General features: G+C 40.7%; 1 protein-coding gene across 7 annotated transcripts in view; it reads right to left on the bottom strand.

Annotated features, from left to right (window-relative positions):
* syne1b (spectrin repeat containing, nuclear envelope 1b) overlaps positions 1-24,661 on the bottom strand; it is a 74,755-nt gene that overhangs the window by 37,486 nt on the left and 12,608 nt on the right. For 5 of the 7 annotated variants that reach the window (XM_076157478.1, XM_076157477.1, XM_076157475.1 and 2 more), the window contains exons 9-63: positions 24,153-24,259; positions 23,098-23,205; positions 22,860-22,997; positions 22,213-22,377; positions 22,007-22,119; positions 21,680-21,848; positions 21,483-21,579; positions 21,363-21,383; positions 20,807-21,009; positions 20,305-20,469; positions 20,050-20,202; positions 19,629-19,772; positions 19,246-19,413; positions 18,546-18,704; positions 18,298-18,462; positions 17,750-17,884; positions 17,388-17,546; positions 16,049-16,257; positions 15,687-15,795; positions 15,342-15,506; positions 14,807-14,974; positions 14,445-14,621; positions 14,207-14,347; positions 13,917-14,077; positions 13,508-13,658; positions 12,912-13,139; positions 12,712-12,810; positions 12,362-12,549; positions 12,026-12,149; positions 11,775-11,941; positions 11,370-11,523; positions 10,600-11,225; positions 10,316-10,495; positions 9,992-10,142; positions 9,710-9,868; positions 9,044-9,226; positions 8,789-8,890; positions 8,012-8,215; positions 7,171-7,378; positions 6,427-6,539; positions 6,019-6,224; positions 5,775-5,924; positions 5,261-5,552; positions 4,963-5,135; positions 4,573-4,882; positions 3,983-4,147; positions 3,523-3,879; positions 3,295-3,431; positions 2,938-3,115; positions 2,600-2,782; positions 2,291-2,434; positions 1,160-1,324; positions 889-1,061; positions 256-409; positions 2-145 (exon numbers count right to left, since the gene is read on the bottom strand). In XM_076157478.1, coding sequence (XP_076013593.1) covers positions 2-145; positions 256-409; positions 889-1,061; positions 1,160-1,324; positions 2,291-2,434; positions 2,600-2,782; positions 2,938-3,115; positions 3,295-3,431; positions 3,523-3,879; positions 3,983-4,147; positions 4,573-4,882; positions 4,963-5,135; positions 5,261-5,552; positions 5,775-5,924; positions 6,019-6,224; positions 6,427-6,539; positions 7,171-7,378; positions 8,012-8,215; positions 8,789-8,890; positions 9,044-9,226; positions 9,710-9,868; positions 9,992-10,142; positions 10,316-10,495; positions 10,600-11,225; positions 11,370-11,523; positions 11,775-11,941; positions 12,026-12,149; positions 12,362-12,549; positions 12,712-12,810; positions 12,912-13,139; positions 13,508-13,658; positions 13,917-14,077; positions 14,207-14,347; positions 14,445-14,621; positions 14,807-14,974; positions 15,342-15,506; positions 15,687-15,795; positions 16,049-16,257; positions 17,388-17,546; positions 17,750-17,884; positions 18,298-18,462; positions 18,546-18,704; positions 19,246-19,413; positions 19,629-19,772; positions 20,050-20,202; positions 20,305-20,469; positions 20,807-21,009; positions 21,363-21,383; positions 21,483-21,579; positions 21,680-21,848; positions 22,007-22,119; positions 22,213-22,377; positions 22,860-22,997; positions 23,098-23,205; positions 24,153-24,259 — 9,467 coding nt within the window. The remainder of the gene's footprint in view (position 1; positions 146-255; positions 410-888; positions 1,062-1,159; positions 1,325-2,290; positions 2,435-2,599; positions 2,783-2,937; positions 3,116-3,294; positions 3,432-3,522; positions 3,880-3,982; positions 4,148-4,572; positions 4,883-4,962; positions 5,136-5,260; positions 5,553-5,774; positions 5,925-6,018; positions 6,225-6,426; positions 6,540-7,170; positions 7,379-8,011; positions 8,216-8,788; positions 8,891-9,043; positions 9,227-9,709; positions 9,869-9,991; positions 10,143-10,315; positions 10,496-10,599; positions 11,226-11,369; positions 11,524-11,774; positions 11,942-12,025; positions 12,150-12,361; positions 12,550-12,711; positions 12,811-12,911; positions 13,140-13,507; positions 13,659-13,916; positions 14,078-14,206; positions 14,348-14,444; positions 14,622-14,806; positions 14,975-15,341; positions 15,507-15,686; positions 15,796-16,048; positions 16,258-17,387; positions 17,547-17,749; positions 17,885-18,297; positions 18,463-18,545; positions 18,705-19,245; positions 19,414-19,628; positions 19,773-20,049; positions 20,203-20,304; positions 20,470-20,806; positions 21,010-21,362; positions 21,384-21,482; positions 21,580-21,679; positions 21,849-22,006; positions 22,120-22,212; positions 22,378-22,859; positions 22,998-23,097; positions 23,206-24,152; positions 24,260-24,661) is intronic. The other 2 variants (XM_076157481.1, XM_076157476.1) reach the window with 1 other exon arrangement.

The following is a 24,661-nucleotide window of genomic DNA, read 5'->3' on the forward strand; positions in this document are numbered from 1 at the left end:
CCATTGCATTGTCTCTGAGCGTGTTGTAGCGCTCTTGTAGTTCTTGCAGCTCCAGCTGAGTGACATAGTTCTCAGCCATACTGGCACTTTTTGCCGTGATGGTGTCCAACAGGGTGTTGTGACTGAGCACCTCTTCATGCAGCAGCTGAAATAGCAGGGAAGATAGGTTACATCATCAATCAAATGGGTACAATTAATTAATATACTAAATCATATACAGCAACATTTGGGGATGGCTGAGAAGATTGTCCTTACCTTGGCTTTGCTCAGATTAGCAGTTTTGTCTCTCATCGCTGGGCACTGTTTATCGATGAAATCAAGATTCTCCTCCACATGCTCCACCCAAGCTACAAACTGGCATACATCCTCCTGGTAGCTGGTCCACTGAGACAGGGAACCTTCCAGTTGACTGCAAATTAAAAAAAGACACACAATGATTCTTTGTTTGTTGTCCTGGTTGTGGTCATTTATGTTGCTAGAAAGGTACTTTTCTTTTTTGATATGATGATGACCACGCAACAGTTCTCAACAATAAAGAAATAGTGAGGAGTGACAATAGGCATTTTCATTTCTTGACCCAGCATCAGTGAATGTTTTTCAAACTGACATTTTTCTCTTTTGTCACCTGCATGACAACACATGTTTAATCGTAATGTACGCTCACAGCTTGTCCCTGCTCCAAAGTAGGGCTGAAATGGAGAAGCTCAGGGCCCAGATTTTCACAAGCCTCTTAAGGCTGATATGATGATAGTACACACACTTACACTGGGACAAAGACTATCATAGCCTTGAGATATGATTGGGAAGAATGCTGTGAGGCCATCTGAGTATGGCATGATTAAAATATGCTGTACTGAGCCAGTGGAATAGTGCCACCCGAGAACTAACCTTTTGCACTGAATGGAAGTGGACAGAAAGGCATCCCAGGCATCCTTTAGATCCTGTATTTGTTTACGAACGGCAGACACTCCCTCGGCCGAGGTGTTTCTCTGAACTGACTCTCCTCTTGTTATCAGCATCTTCAGTTGGATCTCCTTCTCCTGACGAGCACTCAGCAAGGCCTAGTAGAATGTTGGCACGTGTATATGTACATAAGATTAATATCACTTGTGTTTTCAAAATGACACTATACCTGAATATTGGTAGTGGTCTTCTGTACCTCCAGCTTGATCATTCTGCTGTCGAGAACGTTCTTGTCAGCAGTTGGGGTGCAATAAGTCTGCAGCATGTGGCTAGTGTCGGCCACCCAGTTCTGAAGCTCCTTTAACCCCTGAGAGAAGAGCTGGTGCTCATTGACTATTCGGTCAATTCGTGAAGCTTTCTCCTACAGAATCACAAACGGGGCACAACCAGAAAATTGCCATTAGATGCTTCAGTGATGATTTCCAGATTGCTTCATGACTAATATGCTTTTGTTGAAAAGAGAGCCTTACAAGAGAGTATTACAAAGGCTTACATTGACAAAAGTGTTTACCTACTGTGGTTTAGTGCCTTTACTAACTGTCACCTGTTAATAATGTTAAGATGAAATCAGAGCTTGATTCATTTTAATTCCTCTGTCTCACTGCAGGACTAACACTAGAAAAGCCTCAGTGGACACGCAGACTGGTAGGCTGGTATATTACTGTACCTTCGTCAGGTTGGTTAATGCTAGGTACTGAGCAGAGAGTTGTGAGACACGGTGCATAAAACCCTTGCCGGCAGCAAGTTCATCCCACAGCAGCTGGGCCTTCTCTTTCAGCTTGTTCAGCTGAACCTCTTGAGAGGCTAATTCCTCTAGCACAGACTGGAAGAGCACAAGCAGGTTACCAAAGAGGCATGCAAGCTGGCACAAGACAGTTAAATTCAGACACATAAACCAGAGGGTTAGAGACAGCAAAGTGACACAAATGAGAACAAATGAGATATGTGGCTAGGGTCACTATACCTAAAGCTCTCGATAGTCAATACATGCCAGGTTCGATAATTCTAAAAAAAAATGTTACTGTTACCAATAAGGTGAGTATTGATATTGTGTTAAGAAGATGATGTGCAAGCATGTACAGTGAGAGCAGCATAGATGAGCAGAAAGTTGGTCACAGACATAAAGTAAGCTGTTTAGCAGTAAGCCAAAGCTCTTCAGAATAGATACAAAGTAAACACTAGGAATCATGAATCTCGATAGCAGAGCTGGAATGGTAAGCTTTTGCATATGGCAGGACAGGTTGGGTTTGTAAACACAGTGTGATTGTTGTGAGTGGACTTTATGGAGAGTGATGTTCCAAGATCAGTGGACTTTTGACAGTGGTACCTGTAACTTATGAAGCTCTAACTTCTTAGCCGTGAGATCAAGAAGCCGTGTGCTGCTTTCCTGTACAGTCAGCTCAGTGGCATTAAGCCAGCCCTGTAGAGGCTCAGCACTTGCCTCAAAGTCCTTCATCTGAGACAAAAGGTTCTGAAACACACAAACTGTTGTGAGAGCCCTGACACACCAATTTCACTTACAGAGGACTCTAGACCATAGATTTTGGGTGACACTGACTCACACTTACGTATTACGATAAATATACTACAGATATGAAAGATTTAAGATCTCAATTTTGGAATTTTAGATGCTTACCTGTAAACTTGTTTCTCTATGGTGAAGATTAGCCATTATGTTCTTCCAGTCTTCTCTGGCACTGTTCACTTTTACCCGAACTGCATCAGCTCTGTCTTTAGCAGCGATAGTTGAGACCAGATCACTGCTCACCACAACAGCATTTAACTTTGACTGACCTTGGTCACGATCACTCAGGAACTCCTAGGGAAGAGACGCATGAAGAAATGCAATAACTGAAATTTCTCTGGAAACTGTAATTCTATGGAGGCAATGATACGTCTTTGTAAACTTGTACCCTCTGTGGCAATGGAAGCAACAGTGTATGAATATCCTATCTTTGATATTCAGTGCTTTACCTGAATCTTCTGCAAACTAGCAGAGGCCTCACTGAGATTCTGTGGCACATCAAAGCACTTGGCTGTGTTGATCTTTGCATTGACCAACCATTGCTGAAAGTCTCTGAAGGCTGAGCGGAACACTTGGTCCAGGAGCTTCTCTTTGCTCTGGCATTCCCTAGAGGCTTGGAGGCTCAGACTGAAAAATACAGAAAGAAAATCATTTTATTGTCTCCTCACATCAGACAACATCAAATAAACACCTCACAAAGTTTAATTAGTTTAATTTGTCTCATAGCTGTTGGACGATTTTTCTGGGTTTAAGTGACAAGAATGAAAGCACTGGACCATATGTCACTGTGTTTCCAGTTTTCTCACCTGTTGTATTCTTTTATGAGAGCAGACACTCTTTCTGACTGTGTGCTCATGTCTCTTGAGAATCGGCACAGATCATTAAGTTGAGTCTTCAGGCTGTCAGATGTAGCTTCAGCTTTAACAAGATTCTCTAAAGTGTCCTATAATGGAAAACAACCATACCATTAGTATTTCATATGCACTACTCATCTATACAAAATGGCCTGATTGTTTTCTTCAGCTCAGACCTACCTTTGCTATCTGCCAGCCCTTAACAGCCTCTTCTCCAATATATTGTCCCTCTGGTTGGGACAACCTTAGACGCCAGTCCTGTAGCTGAATGGTGAAATCCTGAAGGTCTTGCTCAAGCTTAGCTGATAGGGTGTTGAACTCTTGTTCTGAGCTGGCTATCTGAGAGAGGGCAGTCTCCAGGCTAGCCCGTGTTTGCAGGGCTCCACGTTCAAACTGTTCCCATGATGACAACAGGGCTGCTTCTTCTCGCTCCATAGCTTCAAAGCCCCCTGAGCCAGTGTGATCTCTAGCCACTGCACCGCACCTTTGCACTCGCCTCAGTCTTTCTCTGCCTCGCTGCTTGGAGTCAAGTAACTCCTGTACAGACAACAAGGATCTGAGTTGTAAGTAGTTCTTCAAAATGAATTTATAATATACGTAGCAAAGATATCCATTGCAAATATAGTTTTTTGGTTCCTACCTGCACTTTGGAGAGCTTTCTTTTAATGGAGCCTGAATTTCCTGATAGGTCTGACCACCGCTGGAGTTCCTCCTTTGCTGAGATCAGCCAGTCATTAAAATCTCTGACAGCATCAAGGTACTGCTCATGCTCGGACACAACACTTTGCATGGACTGCACTTTACCCTTTGGAAAGAAAAAGAGTAAACTACTACAAGACAAAGAACCCCTCTAAGCTATCTTCATTTTAGTCATCCTTGTAATTCTGGATTATTTGGCAATTATCAAGAGTGGGATAAGGTGGGAGTGGGACAAGGTGGCCTCAAAACCTTTACTTTGACTGAACAAAACAATTTATCCCCAATAACTTGACTGTACAAGCCATTGACCAGGGTCACTCACATTGACCAGTGTATTTCACTCACAACATCACTTTCCTTTCTCTGTCTACCCCCCCGCCCGCCCCCCTTTCTGTATCAAAAAACGATCTCCAAAATGCCCTGTAACTGTATACTCACAGTCATATCAAATGCTTTCTTCAATTACAATATATACAAATAAAAAAACAAAAAAGACTGCAGAAACAATATTTGCCAGTAACAATTAATCACCTTGACAACTGCTGAAATATCAGCAAAGTGTGCAGTGAGCTCAGCCCTTGACTCTGGTCCAAAATTCTGGTCACCAGTTTTCTCGTGCATCTCCACAGCTTTGTCTGTTAGGCGTGACAGTGCTGCTGCATGGGCCTCCACATCAGCCTGGATGGCCCGAAGGCGCTCCAGCAAAGAGGTCTTCTCTTTCAGGCCCGGCTGCGGAGGCAAAGTTATCCCCACTTCCTGCTCCACTGACTCCATCCACTGTTGCATTTGGCTTTTATTTTCTTGGTAGCTGGTCCACTGGGCCACTGTCCACTCCAAACGGCTAAAAACATAATTGAACTATTTATTCGCAACAAAGATGGATACAAAATCCAACAACTGCATGTCACTGTCAGTTCTTACCTGTGGCAACTCATGGAATTCATCAACATATTGGCCCATGCGTCCTTTAGACTTTGTAGTTGTGAACAAATGACCTCCTGTCCTTCCATTTTGTTGTGCATCAGGACCTGCTCTCCTTTCCCTACTGTCATATTGAGCTTTACTTCACCTTCACCCTTCATTAGTAGGATATCCTACATATCATGCAAGAAAAGAAAAGGTCATCATCAACATCCACTTACAATTATATATTTTTAAAGTGACATAAAAACTGTAATCTCAAGTGGCGAATGTTTGGATAACTATGTTATTCACTGACCTGGACTAGACCTAGCCTTTTCTCCAATGTTTCTTTATTGCCAACTGTGCTGTTGAGTGAAGCCAGACGCTCTTGGACTCCACTTAGCCAGGTCCAAGTGGTATGCAGAGTCCCTTCAAAGGCCTTTTGCTCCTGTAATGTGAGTTGGCAACTGCGTAGCCTCGCTCTCACACGCCTAAGCAAGGCCTGGTATTGTGACTGCAGCTGAGCTGACACTCTTGTTTCACTACCATCACCTCGCCCACCCTCATTCAGGGCCAGGGCCTCCTGACACAGACGTTCAAATGAATCCCTGCAGGGAATTAAGTACAATGTTTCAACAAATTGAAAACGGGGAAAAAAGGAAATGCTGCCTTGTGCTTAAAGTGCTTTGGAAAATGGAGAGTTCTAACATTGGGGACATCTGACAACACTGCATGTGTAAGCTACTTTTGTCAATATTTCCCATGAAGAGACAAGAAATGTCTGTCTGTGTTTCCTAACTATTGATACTGACATTAATTAGATTCAGCACCTTTCTTTGAGCACTTCCTGCTGATATTCCTCCACTTGCTCAAGCACAACCTTTTCAGGGCCAGGCTGTTTGGCTTCGTGCAAATCTGTGGTCATCCTCTTTTCCATATGCTCCAACCACCATCTCAGCTTCTTAAGGCGACCCTCAAACCTACAATATTTTTTTAGACACCACATTTAAAAACAGTGAGATTATGCATTGTTTTACTGTTTTATTGTTTTACTGGTTTATGCAAGTCTCCTACCCCTTCATTAGGGATGCACTGTCTTCCAGGATCTGTTGGTTCTGTCTGCACTGCTCTACAAAGCTGTCCCAGTCCTGCTGGATGGATGAAAGGTGCTGCTGGACCTGCCCAGCACTGGCTTTGGGAAGATGGAGTATTAGCTTTTCCCCTTCCTCACATACTTGAGTCAGACGAACTTCACCCTCCTCCACACGTTCCAAGGCTCCCTATGGGAAAATCCATATCAATCATAAGGTTGTGTCATCTTTCCAACTTCCGCAACTTGTGATCTTTTTATATATCAAAGCTATAGTTCATCAGCATCCGCTAAGTACTTAGAATGCAGTTTAAATTTTAAAAAGTTGGCAAATTTTACATTACATTATACAAAAGACTTGTGGTACTTCATATTGACTGAATTAGTTTTACCTTCAGTTTCTGAAGTTTGCGGTCCACGATATGAGTGTCTCCAGATCTGTCAGAGCATTCTTTCACTATTTCCCTCTGTTCTGAGAGCCACCGATGGAACTCCTGAACAAGGTCTGAAGAGCAAAGGAAAGAGAGAGAAAGTCTATCCGATATTGAGCAAGATAGAATGAAGTAACCTTGCAATGGCAGAAGTAGTACTTTCTGTGGAGACATGTCCTTATTTAACAGGTACTAGCATGATGTATTGTGGCTGGTTCTGGTCTGCTTGAACCCATTGCACTCTCAGGGGCATATTTTATATTTTAACCCTTTTTACGTACAGGAGGAATATGTAAGGTATAGAATGTTGTCCTGTCTCATGGTGCAGAATGAGTGACGTTGATGCATTCTTAATTCCCTGCAGTAATTGTTACTGCTCTTTACTGTAAACAATTTCATGACACTTTCCCTGTCTTTCCCACCCCTCTCTTTGTGCCCAATAATCAGCATCAGTTTTTACCTGCTTCTCCCAGATGTAGTTTCCTCTCCTATAGTGCCAATGATAAAAGAGTTCTAGCTACTTCGTGTAATAATCTAATAAAAAATTATGTATTAATCCTGAGTCAACTTTTTGCCATTCTGTAGGTACAAATTTTCAGTAGTGTAGCAAATAATTTAATTGAGTAAATATGTCCGTTAACATGCCCTATAATGGGGTGAGGAGAACAGTGCTTGATCAACAGATTTGGTCAGAAGACGTCTTACCATTAAAGTGTTGTTGAATGCTGTTCTGCAGTGATGCCAGGGTCCTGGCAGAAAGCTGGTTGACGGACTCATAAGTCTTGATGAGGTCAGTGAGTGCTGAACCTAAGCCAGCCAGCTCCTCAGAAGGATATTTTCTGCAAAGGGTGTTGAGGCTCTCCCGAGTGGAATCAATGCTCCCCTGCTGATTTTGCAGCTCTTTCTGAATGTCCTTCAAAACACATGTTTCAAGTTTGTTAGTTACTGATTCAAATTTATATCTTTACTAGCTTTGTGTAATTCTATATAATTTCTCAAATACACAAGACTGCTCTGACTCGGACCAAAGATTTCTGAAGCCCACCGTCTTCAGTGGAGCCAACATGCGGCTAGCACACAAATTTGTGATAGCAGTTGAAAAACGATAATTGCATTAGTGACTGTGACTGGTTGGTGGGTGGGATCTGGGATATATTGTGGTATCCTGAAATAATTGTGCTTGCCTTATCCCCTTGACCACACTAAAAAGGTTTGTTCAATGGTTGAACATTCACTCCAAATGCCTCCAGTGGACCTGGTCTGGGGCTAGCATTGAGCTTTGAAGTGGGCAGGCTGCTTTTGACTGCATTAGAAACAACTACTGGTAGGTTAGGGTGCCAGCCCAAAGGAGTTAAAATTGCAAGGTAGCAGTGGCCAGACTACACATATATGTGGAAAATGAATGAATAGAGTTTCCTCCAATTGTTTTTGCATGGTGGTACAGCATAGGTTGTACTTACAACGTGTGGTTTTACATTGCTCTACTGAAAGTTGTTTCTCATACCTTTGAAAGTTCATAACTATGTACTTATCATTTAGGCTTCACCTTGACTCTGTAGATATCCTCAGGATCGGATACAGTGGGAGAAGAAATCACAGAATCTTCCATACGTTTAAGCCAAGCAGACATTTGTGAGATGTAGTCCTCCATCTGTTTTCTTTGACCGCTGAAGTCCCTTAAGTTTTCCTTGGCCTGCTCATATAGCTTCTGAACAGTGTTGATCTTTTTTCGCAGGTCATTCTCCATCACCTGACACAATTGAAATTAAAGTATGTTATCTGGTGTTGTTGTATAACATCTAATTTAAATTATTTACGGTATTAACTTAATAATGAAAGGTCTCAGTGACCTGTTACACTCCTTTTACATAAAGCCCTGAAAACTGATTTTATGTTGGCATTCATTCATGGATCTGTACTGTTACTATGTATAAAAAAAAGGAGCATTGACTTATCAGTGCTATGCACAACTGTCAATCATTTATGGAGGAAGGCTTCCTTCGACAGCAGCACAGATACTCATACAAAATGTTATCAAGTGATTATGGGGCTCAGATCATTTACACAATTTCACCTTAATATCCCTTCAACCATTAATTGATTATTTTTGCACTTGGTTGGAAGTACCCATCCTCTTGAGGGTACGTGATGGCCAAAGAATGAACCTGGTTTGCTACAGATATACTTTGTCAGTGACAAATGAAAGTGGAAAGGAGTCCTTGCATCTTCTGCAGGAGAAGGGCAACTACTTTTGGTCATTGAGTGTAAATGAGAAAAAGAACTTTCAATTTTCAACAAATAACATAATAATCACTGTAATTACCTGTAATTTAGCAGGAGTTTCTTGGCTTTGACTGTACTGCTTCAGCTCTGACACTTTTCTCTGCAGGGTTTCAAGTTCTTGCACCTTTTCACACATTTCCACCTAATGATGGATGGACACAAGGACAGCATGTATTATTTAACTACTAACTAAGATATAACATTGTGTGGCTATGCAATGTGTGTTGGCAATCAGTCATCAATGTTAATGTAATCAAACAAAATAGTTAATCAAAACAGACACCAGAAAACTTACCTGTAAAGTGGACAGCCTTGCTGACACCTTCTGACTATCGCTTAGGTTGTTCAGGCTCTCACTAAATTCAATCCCACAGCAACTTGTCCAGCTGTCAATGTCCTCAGCGATTTTACGTACTTCCTCCCACAATGCCAAACTCTGGTTCAGACATTCAACATTGCCATCTATCCTCTCAGACACCTGAAAAGCAATTTAAATCATTCACTATTTTTTAAAACGTTTCGGTTTTTGCATCAAGCTTTCATGCATTATGCCACCCTTTAGTGCCAACAAACATTGTGCAAACATCTAGTAAAGTTTACTGTTGAACTATCTCTATATCAGTATATCTGAACCAGCTCTTATATGTTATTGGATCTGGTTATGTTGATTGTGATTCTAATTTTGCAAGATAAAAAATTAACCTTTGAGATGTTTACATTTGAGAAGCCAAATTCTGTGGTCCGATTACCTACCAATGTGCCTGTTTGACTCACAACTGATTACTGTCTGTCATTTGGATTTGCTCAATTCTGTGTGTTTAAATATTCAGATTTTGCAAATAAATCCATCAATCTATCTATCTATATATTTGTGACCCAGCGCTTTTAGGGTTAGCCTCCACAAAGGTAAAAACAAACAATTGAACTGCATATTCAGTCTTTGTGGTGAAGTCACACTTACGTCTAGCCAGTGATCAACCAATGTGTCAATATCCTTTTTCATCATTTGAGAATCACACTCTGGAATTTTCTTCAGTTCATTAAGCAGCTGTTTTCCTTTGCTGGAAAACTGGTCCAGTTCATGCTGCTTGTCAGTCATCTCTGCCTTCACTGCCTCATGCTACAATACCAACAAAAAAGACAGCAAACATTTGAGAGTAATAAAAAAAAAAGCAGGAATGAGAAAACTTGGATTACATTCAAACATGATCTGAATGTGAGATCAATAGATGTGTGTTCAGACCTTGCTTTGTGACCTCTTGGTTTCCTCATGGTCCTTGAGGACGGAGTTGATATCAATGAAGCATTCTGTGCTCCCAATGACACTACTGATTGAGGTTTTCAGGGTTTGGAATTCTCTCATAAGATCCACAAGACCACTGCATTGCTCCTGTCTGTTAGTGAAAGAACCAGCTTTTACATAAGTGAACTATAAAATACGATAAAAACAGAAATACATTGTCTTAAGCGTTTATTTTGTACGTTTCTTATGTTAATGTTTTACTTCACATAAGTATATAGTATTCTCTTTATTAGCACATAATCCCTTTTTCATTTCCAGCTGTACCTCTCCATTATAAGCTTCCTGGTGTCCTCCCACGTGGTCTCCAGCAGGCTGATTTCCCTCAGCACCTCCCCAGCCAGCTCTGTATCTCTCTGGGCGAGCTGGTTGCCTTTGTCTCTCAGCCACTGCTCTTCATGCTGATGTGATTGCAGCTCATCTTCCAACTGATTAAAGAACCGTAACCTGACAATCAAAAGGATAACATGTATGCATGTCTTAATCTTTCTGTGTGTCATAAATTATACAACTGACCAACAAATAAAAAATTGTTAACCCTTAACAATTACCTTTGTTGCAGGGCGTGCAGGCTGGGTTCTTTAAAGCTCTGGTGGTCGGCTTTTTCTTCAATGTCCTCCACAGATTTGAGGAGTTGTTCTTTGCGCTGTCGAAATGAGGTCCACAGAGCTCCCAGGGCCTCTGCTTCACTCTGCTTAGTACCAAGCAAGTTCCTCACTGCATCCAGCTCAGCACTTACTGAATCAGCCAGCATGCGGCATGATGTATGAGACCCCTCATCAGAACAAATGTGAAGATGGCTTTTGCAGAGACTGCTGTCCAAAGTTACGGCTTCAGTCTCAAGATGACTAATATCCGGGACAATAGTGGCAAGCTCCTGCTGTAGTTCTTCTACTCTTCCACGGTCCCAGCTCCCAGCACTCTCCACAGTCTGTCTCAGACCTCGCAACCCACCTCCTGCAACACTGTAGGTCTGCAGAAAAGTCTCGAGCTTCTCCAGGCACTCTAACTGAAGCTCAGCTATCTGCTGAGCCTCCAGGTAAGGCTGGAGACAATTGTCAGCTCTGCTTTGGAGCTGCTGTGCATCACCAGGCCCACAGCACTCACAGAGCTTGTCAGTCTGCTGCTCCAAGTTTTGTCTCACTTTGGACTGGTTCTGCAATGCCACTAGGGTCTCCTGTCAAAGTCAATTCACAGAGGATTTGTTGTTGCTCTTAAAGTGGTTCTCACTGACTGAAAGTCACTGGCATGACTACATACATGCATAGATAAATGAATAATAATTATGTGTTGTTATATATGTTAATTATGTAGTTCTTACCTTCACTTGCTTCGCAGCAGACTGCAGGTTGTTAATGATGATTTGAGAGGTTGAGTGCAGATTTGAAAGCATTGTCTCACCCCATTGGGAGAACTTCAGCAGGGCCTGGTCAAACTGCTCCACCTGGAATAGGTGGCTCTGAAGCTCTTGTATCCTGGAGGACATGTCAGGTAAATTCAAATCAGTCAAGACAACACCTGCTTTAAACGGAATTTGCAACAGATTCTTAGCATTTGTTATACACTGAAGGTTGCCATTCAAAACACTGACAGTCATAAATGTTTTATTGTTGTTGAAGCAAAATTGCAGTGTGTTTTTGCAATTGCCATCTTATTGGGCACTGTCTTGAAGAACATTTGAGTGAATACCAGAAAAAATATGATTTTGAATAATGCGCAGTCTTACTTTTGTGGGAGGGCTTCATTTTGAACATGCAATCTCCTTTGCAATGTCTCCAGCTCCTCTTTCAGCTCTTTCACTCTCTCTTGTGGTGCAGTGGGATACAATGATGTTGCTAGTGACACCAATTCAACATAAGCAGGTTCAAGACCCCGAACCTCACCGTGCAAGGCCTGCAAGGAAAACACACCTCTCTTAATCACTTGTTTCTAACCTGCATTCAAATTTTGGTGTGTGTATCTATGTGTGTGTTGCACCTTCAAATCCTGCAGCTCACTGCGGACCTTTGTTTTGTCTGCTGACAGACCATGTGGCTCTGGCTTGGGAGCACATTCACTCCTCTCCAAGCAGGAAACAAAGCTTGAATGATGTTTCTCATACCTGAAACATACCAAAAAACAAATACCTCAGACATTAAAAACATATATATTTATATATATATATATACCAGTAAATATAGATATATTTATATATATACCAATATATCTCTATCTTTTAATTACATGACTTGAAACCATTAAATACTTTTGATTGTGGCACAACACGTTCACTGTAGTTCACAAGGTCACTATAGTCTGCACAGTAGGTCTTACTTTTGCCAGAGAGAAAGCAAGTTTTCCAGAGTGCTCTGTTTGTCCTTCGACTCTTGCATGTTTTGGTCATAATTGGCTTGTAGCTCAATCACAGTCCGCTCTGCCTGCTCCTTATCACTGAGTCTTCTGACACCAGCGGACAGGGACAGCAAGGTTCCCTTCAGCCCTTCCAAGCATTGAAAGACATCCTGGGAAGCAACAATACATCACAGTTAGCTGGAAGGTTGGCACAGGAAAAAATATTCTCTATTATATTAGGCTGTGTAATTCACTTGTATATTATCTTAATAATTGAGTATAAAACTGTTCTAAATTGTTGGACAGAAAAGAAAGGAAAAACAATTCAGTACCATGTGATTTTGAAGAGCTTTGTAGGTCTCGGATGAGGAAGTGCAAGATTTGATAGGATGCTCTAGTTTCATATGTAGTTCACTAAGAGATCCTTGTACCTTGGAGATAATTGAGATTCAAACTAATTATATGTCCATAAATATAACAACATCATCAACATATCAATAAATCCCTCTTCCAATCAGAATTTCCACAGTACCTCTGCCAGGCTCATTTTGAACCTTTTTAGATGAGAAGAACTTTCCTCCAGCTGCCCATCAAGCTGCTGCAAATTCTCCTTTAGCTCCTCCCAGTACCTGCCAATTTGGGTCAGGCGAGCCTTGATGCGAGCTGCCTCGCCTGAAGACACAAACTGGACTAGTGCCTGGGAATCTGCCTCCAGCTGAGAGAGAACCTCAGCCCGGTCCCTGAGCTCTGTACCCACAGCCTGGACAAGCAGATGAGTGGCAAAAAATAAAGTAGGCAAGATTGAAGTATTTTCCAGTGGTGATAAATATTGATTTTTTTTTCGCAGTGCAGAGGGGTGTGCCATGTCACAAAATTAAAAAGGAATAATGAATTATTTCTTATAGAAATAAATTATACCTTGGCTTACACTCATATATGTCCTAATTGCACCCATGCATTCAAATAACACTGCAACCGCATAGGATGTAATTTTGCACTCTAAAGGTTGTTGCTGGTTGAGACGGTCTAAGTGATACTGGGAGCGTTTTTATATTGTGATTTAGGCTTGCTTTATTCATTTAAAGTAAAAACGTGATTTGAGGGCTGGCGCTTTGTAATATGCAATACCTTGACTGTGGTGATCTGTTGCCCAAGAGTCAAAGTGGAATTTTTCAGTGCATCCAGCTGCTTTTCCTTGTCAGATATCCACAAAGAAAAGGCTTCAAACTCAGTCCCAAACCGATCCCACTGAATTTTCATTTCTTCAATAGTCTTGACGCTGGAACACAGGGGTACAGCTTTAAGCATGAGTCAAGTCAATTTAAACTACCAAATAACTGGGTTTACCACTTGGTTATTCAAATTGTAGATTTTTAACCTATACACCTATACTAATGTGTTCTGTCAAAGTGTATTGTCCTTTGTCTCCAAACTTCTCTGGTACCTCAGAAGAATAAATATAATCACTGTCTGAAACAAGTCAGCTCAAGTATCATTTAGCTTTAGATAAATGAATTAAATAAATGCATTATCTTACTCTTTTTTGAGCCCCGCCTCCACTGTGTCCACTTGCTCGCTGAGGGAGTGAGCTTGGTTTGACAGTAAGTTTTTGTTCTTTGGACCAAGCTGGATTTCTGTTGCTCTCTTCAGCAAAGTATTCATATGTGAGGCCTCTGCTTCACACTGCTTCAACAACACCTGTTTAAAGAATAAAGCAGATTGGTAACAACATTAGTTAGTCATTAGCTAATATAACCCAAATAGTGTAAAAGTGTAAATCGCAAGGTGTATCCCCAGAAGTGAAGTTTCAAGATAAACTTTACTTACTCTAGCCTGGTCAAGTTCAACAGCAAGGCTCTCTGGACTGCTGAAGTTCAGGTCCCTTTCCATTATCAAGCGAGCCTTGTTGACAAATTCATGCACTGCTTCTTGTTGGCTGTCAAATTCCTGCCAGGCTGCCAAAATGACCTGAGGGAGACAGCATTCCAAAATTAAAAATATCTTGAAAAATAACAGTTGATCCAAAGTTTGTCTTGTCTTTTACATGTCTGATGACACAACTCACTTCCAGGCTTTGCTCATGTGAATCCATACTATGCTCCATTTTGCTGAGTGTGTTTTCTAAACTCTGCAAGTCCTGCTGCAGTGTCTCTCCCAAGCCCTCTTCAGCCTGAAGCTGCTGCCCTCTGGTGACCAGTTGCTGGACATCCTTCCTCTTTAGTTTGAGGCGTTTCAGGAGATGCTAAGGGAAGCCACATACATTCACAACATTCAGCAATGGAAATCTATGAAAACTGCAAGGTAAACATATTTAACAGAAATCCATTTAAAAGCTGCAAAATAGAAATGAAGATAACTTATTTTTGGTTGTGTATATATTTCATTCTAGTAATACTAAGCATTCTGAGCTTAAGTATCCTACAGTACCTGGTGAACAAGAAGCAGCTGTTGAGCTTCTCTGACAGTCTGACTGTCCAGTATTCGGATGACCTCAGTTTGCGCTTCTTTCTGCCCCTGAACAAGATCATGCAAAGTACTCTGTACCTCCTCCCTGAACTGCACACAATCCCCCACTGCCAGGACCATCTTCTCAGCCTGGAAGATATACAGTGAGAGAGGAAAATATATGAATAAATCATAAGGACAATGCTTGAAGAGTCATTATTAAAACTACGTAACAGAATGGGCTGAAACTTTCCTGTTAACAATGATTATGTGAAAAAAACTTAACCTCATTTATTTTTGTTGATTTAATCTGACTGATAGCTAGCTGATAGCTATGTTATGATATACAGAATGATTTTTTAAATATTCCTCTATTTACTTCAGATTAATTAGTTAACTATTTGTATGTGTATGTCATTTTTGAGGTTTGAGTAAAGGGAGGCTTATACCTCCCTCAGCGGATCTTGTAAGTGGATTATGTCTGGTACTTGAATAGAACAGTATAAACTTTACCTACCTCTAAGAGAGAAGTAAGGAGACCCTTCAAATCAGTGGAGAGTTTGCTAAGGGCCTTTCCTTGCCTCTGGGCATCGCTGTCGGCAGAGATCTCTATCAGTACAGCCATACGGGCTTTCAGCCAGCTAAGATTCCCCTCGTGCAGCTCTGCATCATCCCTCAGCTCCTAAAGGCAGCAATCGAGTGTGACATAACACATGAGGTAAAAGAACTGCTCTAAAGGAATGTACATCTACATTCCTTGTACATCTTCACTCCCACTCACTGACATCACAAACGGCACCTCACAGGAGGTGAGGATGTGTCTGTCAGTGGATATTTGTATGTATACATGAGCATCACTTACCGTGATTGTAGCCTTCACCTGGCTATATTTTCTGGGGTCATTGGCTCGGTTTCTCAGCAGTCTCAGTTGGCTTTCTTTAGATATGAGCCAACAAGAGAGCTCAGCATACCTGTTTCACATCATGCAGGAAAAGAAATCAACAGATTAAATTATTTTTCTGATGTGGCTGTTTTGTGTGTTCTACTTTGTGTTTCTGATGCCAGGGGAATTTTTTCACAGTGAAAATAGCATGCGTGATCAAGCCATACTGCCATTGTGGACACGTTTACACTTATGTTGTAACGCATCATTGAACCACCACAGCACAATGACAAACTACACCAAAATAGGCCTACAACTGAATAGGAAAAGGAAAAGTGTACCTTGAGTGGTATTCCTTCCATTTATCAGGATGTAACATTAGTTTATGATAGGTGCTTTCAATTTCCTCTTGCACTTCAGAGAAGGCCTTTCTTGCAGCATCTAGGGTCTGGTGGGCAGGATCAGTCTCTGGGAGTTTCTGACATAGTTCCTCCATTAGCTGTAGCCTCTTTTCACAGATGGACTGGGGGCCCTTTTCCCTAAAGAAGGCCTAAAGAAAGACAAAGTTATCCTTTTATTTTAAGCTTTGTGGTTTCTTTATTAGTACACAAAGGTAAATGTGTTGTGCAGACGGCAGATTCAGCAGTCGAAGGTTAAACAAAAGACATCACAGCGATACAGATTCAGAAGGCATCACATCAATATATTAACACAAACACCGCCATACTATTAAAAAGTAGTAGAAACGAGTAAGAGTAGTTTCAGAATATAAAATTCAGTGTCGCAACAAAGTTCTTCAAAAGACACATGCTCATCCACTCCCTAGTGCTATGCATGCATGCATGACATACATCATCTCGTGCTGGCTTTGTTAAGTAATGCAATTACTGCAGGTACAAAAGATTCTTTGAAACGTTTGGTTCTCCACCTAGTGGTCACAAACCAACAGCCAGGCAGAGAAGCTGGAAATAAGTATATAGGGAGTGGAAATAGTCTTAAAAAATAGAACTGGCCTTACACTGCAGATGTGAGGAGTAAAGAACTCATAGGTTGAGTTGAATCTCACCTATAAGCTTATTAGCCAACTTGACAATTTGGTTTAGAGAATTCTAAAAATAGAGTTTTCAAGACCAAGGTTACCAAACCACGACACAAGGGAAAATTAAATTAAATTAAACAAAAGCCAGATAAAAGAGGGTCATCATGGTTTTACCAATATGAAAATGGGACAATTTTACAAGACAGAACAGCTGGTCCATTTTTACACACTGCATTACAGTTCATCTCAAAGGCGAATTAGAATCTATGATTGTTCCAAGATCCTTACAGCTTTATACACTGTTCACAGCCTTATCTTTAATGACCGTGGTCTTGAGGACTAAAGCATTTGTGTCAGAAGTGAACCCTTTGAACCCAGTATGGCATGGGTTTTATTTGTGTTCAGAAACCAAACATTCTGTGACAATTTGTACATCATGTTTTTTCTATTTTACACAAATTTAGATTATTTGGAAATAACTTAATACCAAACAAAACAATAACAAAAAATACAACTCTATTTTCATACGATGGGAGAGCCACAGTTCGTTTAAAGTAAATGAATGAAATCTTCCCATGATCCTATATAGACTACTTTGCATTGAATAATTTCACACTCAGTTAATCAATATATATGCTCACCCTGTGCTCCTTGATGAGCCTCTCGCTGCCCATGCTGGCCAGGTGGCGGTTCTCCCTGGTCACTTCTGCCTGGCACTCCTGCAGAGACCCCATTAGCTTGGTCCTCTCTACCTCCACTTTCAGATGCAGCAGGTGAAAGGGGGCATCTGTCTGAATATCCTGGGAGAGCAGAAATTCAACTACAGCTTTAACAGTACAGAATATAAGCTATGTCAAACTCAGTTCAAAGCCGTTTCTGGTGTGTTACAAGCAAATTACAAAAATGTATTTAAATTGAACTTTAACTGTACCCCTTACAGCCAATTGGAGCCATCAATGTATTGAGTTTCTTATTGCTAGTCCTTGTATTGTAAAGCACCAACCTTCCAGTGTTTGTGCAGCTTCCTGATTGTTTCCTGCAGGGACTGTTGCTCCTGCCCAGGCAAAATGTCTGTCAGCTCATCACAAGCTTTGAGGAATGCATTCAGGACCCGTTGGTCCAGCTGACCAAAGAACTCCTGTAAAAGGATCAAAGCTTAATCATGCTTTACACCTTATACTGGCCATGTCTCATTTACATGCGCCCTACTAATTCTCTGGTTTAGGTAATTCTACATTCTCTGCTTTGCGGATATATGGGCCCCTTGCTGTCTATGTAGTGGGATTACTACGGTGCAATCAGTCAGAGTATGCTTATTCCCAGTAACAGACCTTGATGATCCATTCATTAAGGCAGTGTTAATCAGAGTAGGCCATCTCTACATGCATTAGTAAGCTATGGGCAAAATAGGTGGTGCACAAATGGGTCAGTAATACAAATTATGTTTAGACACCTTATTAACACACATATCATACTAAACTGTAATGTTTAAACATTCTCTATAAAAGCGGTATAGAAGCTATATATATATAGAATGGCGCATTCCCCTACTGTGTGTTTCTTGAGCAGCTCCTCTGGGTTGCCTCTCTCTGTCATGCAGTTTTGTGCCATTTTAAGAACCTTCTCCAGCTCTAATCGGGACTCATCAAACCTCTTCATTAGGCTGCTATTGGCCTCCACATGTCTCCGCCACTCTGTAGACTCCTTAATCATAGACTAAATGCACAGAGAAGATCTTAAGCCCACCATTTAAGAACAAATGTTGAATAAAAAGAAGTCAGCAGTGACATGTGCTGTACCTGTGATGAAGCCTGTAGGTCTGATACTCTTTTCTGCAGAAGACTCATGTCCATGTGATCAAGAGTCTTACTGCAGTTCAGAATTTTCTGGATGTTCTGGTGGTTTCTTTCTATCACAGTCAGACACTTCTTACAGCTATGTGTGAAAGTCGCCAATTCCTGCAAGATTCAAATGACAAAGGTTTTTGTTAGGTCCTTTACACTACAGGGCAAAACAATTACAATGTTTGGCCTGAGGGGGCCAAACATTGCACCATTTTACCTAATCCAAAATCTGTCCTTTAATCCCTCCTATGACGACTATATGTCTGACGTGCTCACTCTACATGAAACGTATATACTACAGAGATCATCTTTGGCAAGAGTAGATAATGGAAATGCAGCCATTACATTCCAGAATATTTTGCCAAGAACCAGCAGAATCAAAAAATCCAATATCATACAGAGAAAGATAAATAGGGGGCTCAAGGGAACCAAGATTAGACCTTCAAGATCAGGTGTTTCATATAAATTCCTTAAATAATCGTCCTATCCTACATCCTTAAATAATAATAGTCTGTCTGTCTTAAAATTTATTGTCATAGCATACCCATAAAGTGCTTTATAGACAATAAAACCGTCACTTGGATGAGGAACCTTTAAGAAATTGTCTTTTGTAGCCTGGGCTCTGCATGTAACGTATTAACATTGCAATAGTCACCTGACACTTCTGTTTAAATTCTGTGGGGCTCTCAGAGTCCCTGGTGCTGGTGATGTGACTGGCCTTTTCCAGAGCCTGGTAGAAGCCTGTGATGTTCTTCTCCATTTCTTCCAGCGGAGGTAAAAGGGACTGAGACTCCCTCAGTAGAGGTAAACATCGCTCCCTTATCTGATTGGAGGACAGCATGTTTTATAAAAGTCAATCACATAATGTTTTACCTCATCTTTTCTCGTTACACTGAACACTAAATACATAAACACACACTGCGCTCTTCAAAATTTGCGCTGCGATTGAACACAAAACATTTGTTGACGGGGGGTGGGTGGGGCAGCTCGCGGGACGACTCGCCGGCCGGAGGTTCCCCACCCCTGATATAAACTGACCTTGCTCAGCTGCTCTTTGATAGAAGCCATCACAGCCATCATCTGGGAAACTTCCTCCTGTGGGGTGTCTTTGGTCAACAGCTGAGCAGTACGGCTGGCTGCCTTACATGCTGCTTCCATAGCTGGCACTTTGTGCTTGATTTCCTACAAGTTGAAATATGATGATTTTTTACATTTCATTGTGTATAAAGGAAAGCAGAAGTAATTTGCACGTTTGTTTTTCTGCATTTACTGATGCTTATGTCACAGTATCAATCTGAAATGAATCTGAAAATCTCAAGAAATGTAATCATATTCCCGTATTATATCACATAATGTATCAAATCAGTGCCACAATAAGTGTACTATTCCCACCTTGCTTCTAGCAAAAAAATGGATAAAAAAAAGATATGGCATCATGCTGAATGCATCAGGTGTTTACCTCAACATCCTGAACAAATGATCTGACATTCAAGAAAGATACTTGGACAGGAACCGTCAACTTCTCATTGGTTGCATCCATGAAGATTTTCAGGGTATTAATCCCCTCTTGGTAGTCTTGCCTCAATTTATCTACCTCATCTGCTCTTGCATACTGGAAATGAAAAAAGGAGCATGAGCTGTCATAATAAAGTATCATTAAAAAAAGATTCTATTTTGGTTGTGTACTTGGTTTTCAAAAGCAGAATTCATTTACATGTTTGACTTTGACAAATAACTCCCTCCATCTCCCGTTCAGAAGAAGAAGCTGCTGCTTCAGATCCCGTGAAACCGTGTCATCACAGGTCTCAATAAGAAAGTTCCCAGCATCGTTCATGTCCATGTGCTGCTTGATCCAGTGAGAAAGATTTCTGAAAAAATCCTACAGGAAGAACGGAAAATACTTTTGAACATCATCCACAAGAGTGAAAACTTATGAATACAGTATGGTTCAATGAACCATTCATTCTTTGACATCAGTTGAAAAGGCAATACCACATAATTAACAAAATTCACTTTACTTCATCTGTTCAAGATAATGCACAATGACATGTGTGGCTAACTGCTAACAATGTGAAAGTGTCTCTGTTTATTCATAAGATTATGGAATCTGATCTTCAACTGGAAAGAATGTCACTATGTATGAATTAAAATAAATGTTAATTTATAATACTATTTGGCAAAACAAATACAGCCAGTATATTTCTGACCGTACTTACACGTTTGGCATTTTCTGACTGGTTGAGCATCTGTTCAGCATCCTCCAGCCATGCCTGCAGAGCTGCAACTGTGCTACTGTACTTCTCCCAGTTACAGATCACCTCTTCCAGCATGCTACGAACACTCCGAACCTCCAAAGCCAGGTTCTTCCACTGAGCTGTTGCATCACTGAGGAATTTACTCACTCCCTCTCCTTCATCAACTGAAAACAAAGTATGTTTGTTATAATAGAAGGTTTCCAAGTATCTCTCAACAATCCTATATAACAAAGTAGCATTTGCTTCTGACTTAATATAATTTTTGCCTAATGGTTGATCCAAGTCTAAAACAACATGCTAAAATTGCACTCAAAGTCCTAGAGTTATTGGTACTATTTCATGCATAATTAATATAATTTTCAGATCAGAGTGTTAAAAGAACATAGTAAAGAGTAGTGCAGCCCCACTTTTTACAGGGAGAAATTGCGACAAGCAAAGATACATGATCAGGTATTAATTAGATTAAAGCATTCATCCATCCATTAGAATGAGAATACCAAATTCTTTTTGGACTTACCTCTGTTACAGGTCTTAGACCCTATAACACGAAATTGATAATTAGACTAGTTAGTTTTCTTCTTTCCATATCCATGAATATATCAGTCAAAAATTCATAATTGAAAGAAAAGAGTCTTACTTGAACTGTCAGATTTGACGTAGACTTCAGCAGCTTGCTTGAGGCCTGAGAATGTGATCTCATATTGCTCAAAGAACCTGTGGCCGTCAATAAAAGTCTAATGGCAAAAATGATAATATAGATGAAATAGTGTGAACATAACACAATATTTATATATTTTTGTAAATTAAATGCAATGGACACCAGGTTCAACTCACAATATAACTTTGTAAGAGCAGCTCAACTGAATCCCGGCGGCCATATTTGATGATCCAGGACTTGAGCCTTGCCTCAGCTAACATAAGAAATCCCATCAGTCGATACTTCATTTCCCAGAATTCCAGTTTGATCAAGTGGCCATGTGATGATGTTGACACAAAGTTAAACCTACACATTAAATAAATCACCAAAAGTCAATTTAATTCACGTATTTCAAGGAAAATACAAGCTTTACAGTATAATTATAATCAAAATTTTGAGATGGAACAATCAAGCGTTCTCTCTCCTCTGGTGCCCCCCTCAGGCAATTATTGCAAAGGCTTTACCGTTCAGCCATGTCTTGAAGCTGTTCAGGAGGGACAGGTACCCCATTCACTGATCTGTCCCTGTGTATCTGTTGGAAAGTCTGTCTGTGAGACTCTAAACTCTTCAATACCTCCTGCAAAATTCAGACACATAAAATTAGGTCAGTTGAAGGAATCCAAACCACACTGGAATCTAAAAGCTTATGTCATTTAAAAGTTTGTGTTACCTTATGCTGCTCTAGTTTTCTGTGAATAACATTGGCCGTCTCTTCATGAACATGCTGGATGGGAATGTCTTCTCTCAGAGCCATCTCTGCCCTGTGCAACCAGGCTCCAATCACTCCCAGAGGTCCAGGCAGGGACTTGTCCAGGTGAATGTGCCAGTCCAGCAGCTGTAATCCATTAAAACCCTCTCTTTCAATGCAAGATCCCACCATAAAGGAGCCTATGGTACTCCTGATGCTTCCACTTGTTAGCAAGCATCCAGCCAATGAAAGAGTTTGATACCAGTCTAGACAAGCTGTGGATGTGAAGAGGAGCAGTCTGTCCAGTGGACAAAACCTCCTCTGTTCTCGTCCCCTGCCTCTGAACAAACTCTAATTCATGCTTGCACCCCATTGAACTTTTTATCCAAGCAAGGGAAGAGAAGAACCCTGAGTCCTGCTTGTCTGATTATGATATATTTCAATTCTACTATGCCACTCTCTGAAGAAAAACATAACAGTGAATAAATGTATCTATATTTATTGTATGACATAATGTTTGTTTAATTAACGCTTCAATAGTCAATAATCATAATTAATTCCTTTTGTCTTTTTAGCTAGCTCATAAAATATGCATGTTTCGCATGAGTCAGGAATACAATCACACTCACCCTGGCTGACACACGGTCCCACGCCTGTTTGACCAGAGCTTGGTCCACAGAGAGCTTGCCATCCCTGCTGACTGGCTGCAAGAGTGGATCTGTCTGCTTTTTCTTCATCTCATACTGAACACGGAAGTTCTTGAATGCCTGGAATAAAATGAAAAGGGAGGAATAAACGTTCTAAAAATACTTTTTGTCAAAGCAGAAAATGAAGAGATATTGTTTTGTCCCTGCAAGCGAGGTTCACCTGATACTTATCAGTGAGGTTTCCCTCTGCTCCTTGGGCCCGCAGCACATCTCTCTCCAGCTGATCTAGAAAAACCTTCAGCTCTCTCAGCATCTTTCGCTCTTCTCTCTGTCATAATCACAAACAAACATGCAGAGTCAGGGAGCAAACTGATTGTAATCCCTATTTACCCCCATCGGCATGGCAATATTCTGAGAACCCCACACCAAACTGATTCCAGAATTATCATTTCAAATGAGATTAGAGAGAGAATAGAGTATTAAAAAATATTTTAAGTAAAGCCAGCCACCACATATACAGTGATGATTAATATATGATATTAAATATTGAGACTAAAAAGTTCTTCTTCGAACTGCCGATTAGGTCTGTTAATTTGGTGACACATACCTCAAGCATTTGCTCTATATCTTGAGGACCAAACTATCCAGGAAAGCAAGGCACACAGAGGGAAGCAAATACACCAAAATGCATTAGAAAAGCACAGAAAGAAGAGTAAGAAAGGCGTAAAAGGAATGAGGATGAGATGAGGATGCACTCTCAAAACAGCATGCAGTGCTATGACCTAACCGCTTACCTGTAGCACGGGAACTGAGAGTGCAAAGGTTGGGATTGAGCCGAGAAGCAGCTTAATATGCACAAAAAAATTGAGAAAATAAGTTTGTGTTGCTGGAAATCAACATGTGGTGATTATGTGTAGGTGTTCATGCTATGATTATTTGGATTCATGAGAGCTTTACTTGGTTAACTTAAATGTCATATACAATTGGCTGACACAAGCATGCAACAACAACGCTCAGCTCTAGTACATCTTTGTCAAGCTGATGCTTAATCTCTGTATTATGAGTATGGTGATACAGTAGGCAATTTTGGGCAGTGCAGCTAGGTATTAGTACCTATGAATTGCGTCAAAAACACAAGAAGCTAAACATCGATTGTAATAATCAAAGGAATCAATGTCAAAATGACACCGTTGTTGTTTTCTCACTTTGCCCAAAATTCTGCGTTTTGTATCACTGCTTTACATGTACATAAGCAAAAACATAATAAGGAAGTACCTCATCCTGTCCATCAGTTTCAGAGTGGTGAGGGTTTGGGTAGTGCTTGAGAAATTGAGCCACATACGTCATGATTGATTTCTCATCTGGCTTGTCTACGTCCACATCTATACAGCAACACAAAGAATATCTGATTCACTAGATGAAACTAAAACCTGAGAATTACCTATCAGAATAATGGAGGAAAATGCTTTTTGGCATCCAACAATCATTAGTGATTCACCTGTATGTACAAAATCCTTCATGTAGAAATAAAAGGTAAATATTACAAGAGTCAATATGACATAGAATAAAATGTACGCTAGACGAGGATAGATTCCTTGGGCCTGACAGCTACTTTAATTTAAAAGCTCGACCTTATTGTTCAAGGGTCAAGCTAAAATAAGATATATTTCAGTGTGGTTCTTAGTGCAATAAAGCATCACCACACAGCTCTCTCAAGTCAGGACTGCAGAGGAACTGCAGACTGCTTTACTTCAACAAACTAAAACTGAGAATCACATAAAACC

This window comes from Genypterus blacodes, unplaced genomic scaffold (assembly GCF_046128005.1).
Source record: "Genypterus blacodes isolate CSIRO-AG114 ecotype Tasmania unplaced genomic scaffold, CSIRO-AGI_Gbla_v1 ptg000073l_1, whole genome shotgun sequence".
NCBI lineage: Eukaryota > Metazoa > Chordata > Actinopteri > Ophidiiformes > Ophidiidae > Genypterus > Genypterus blacodes.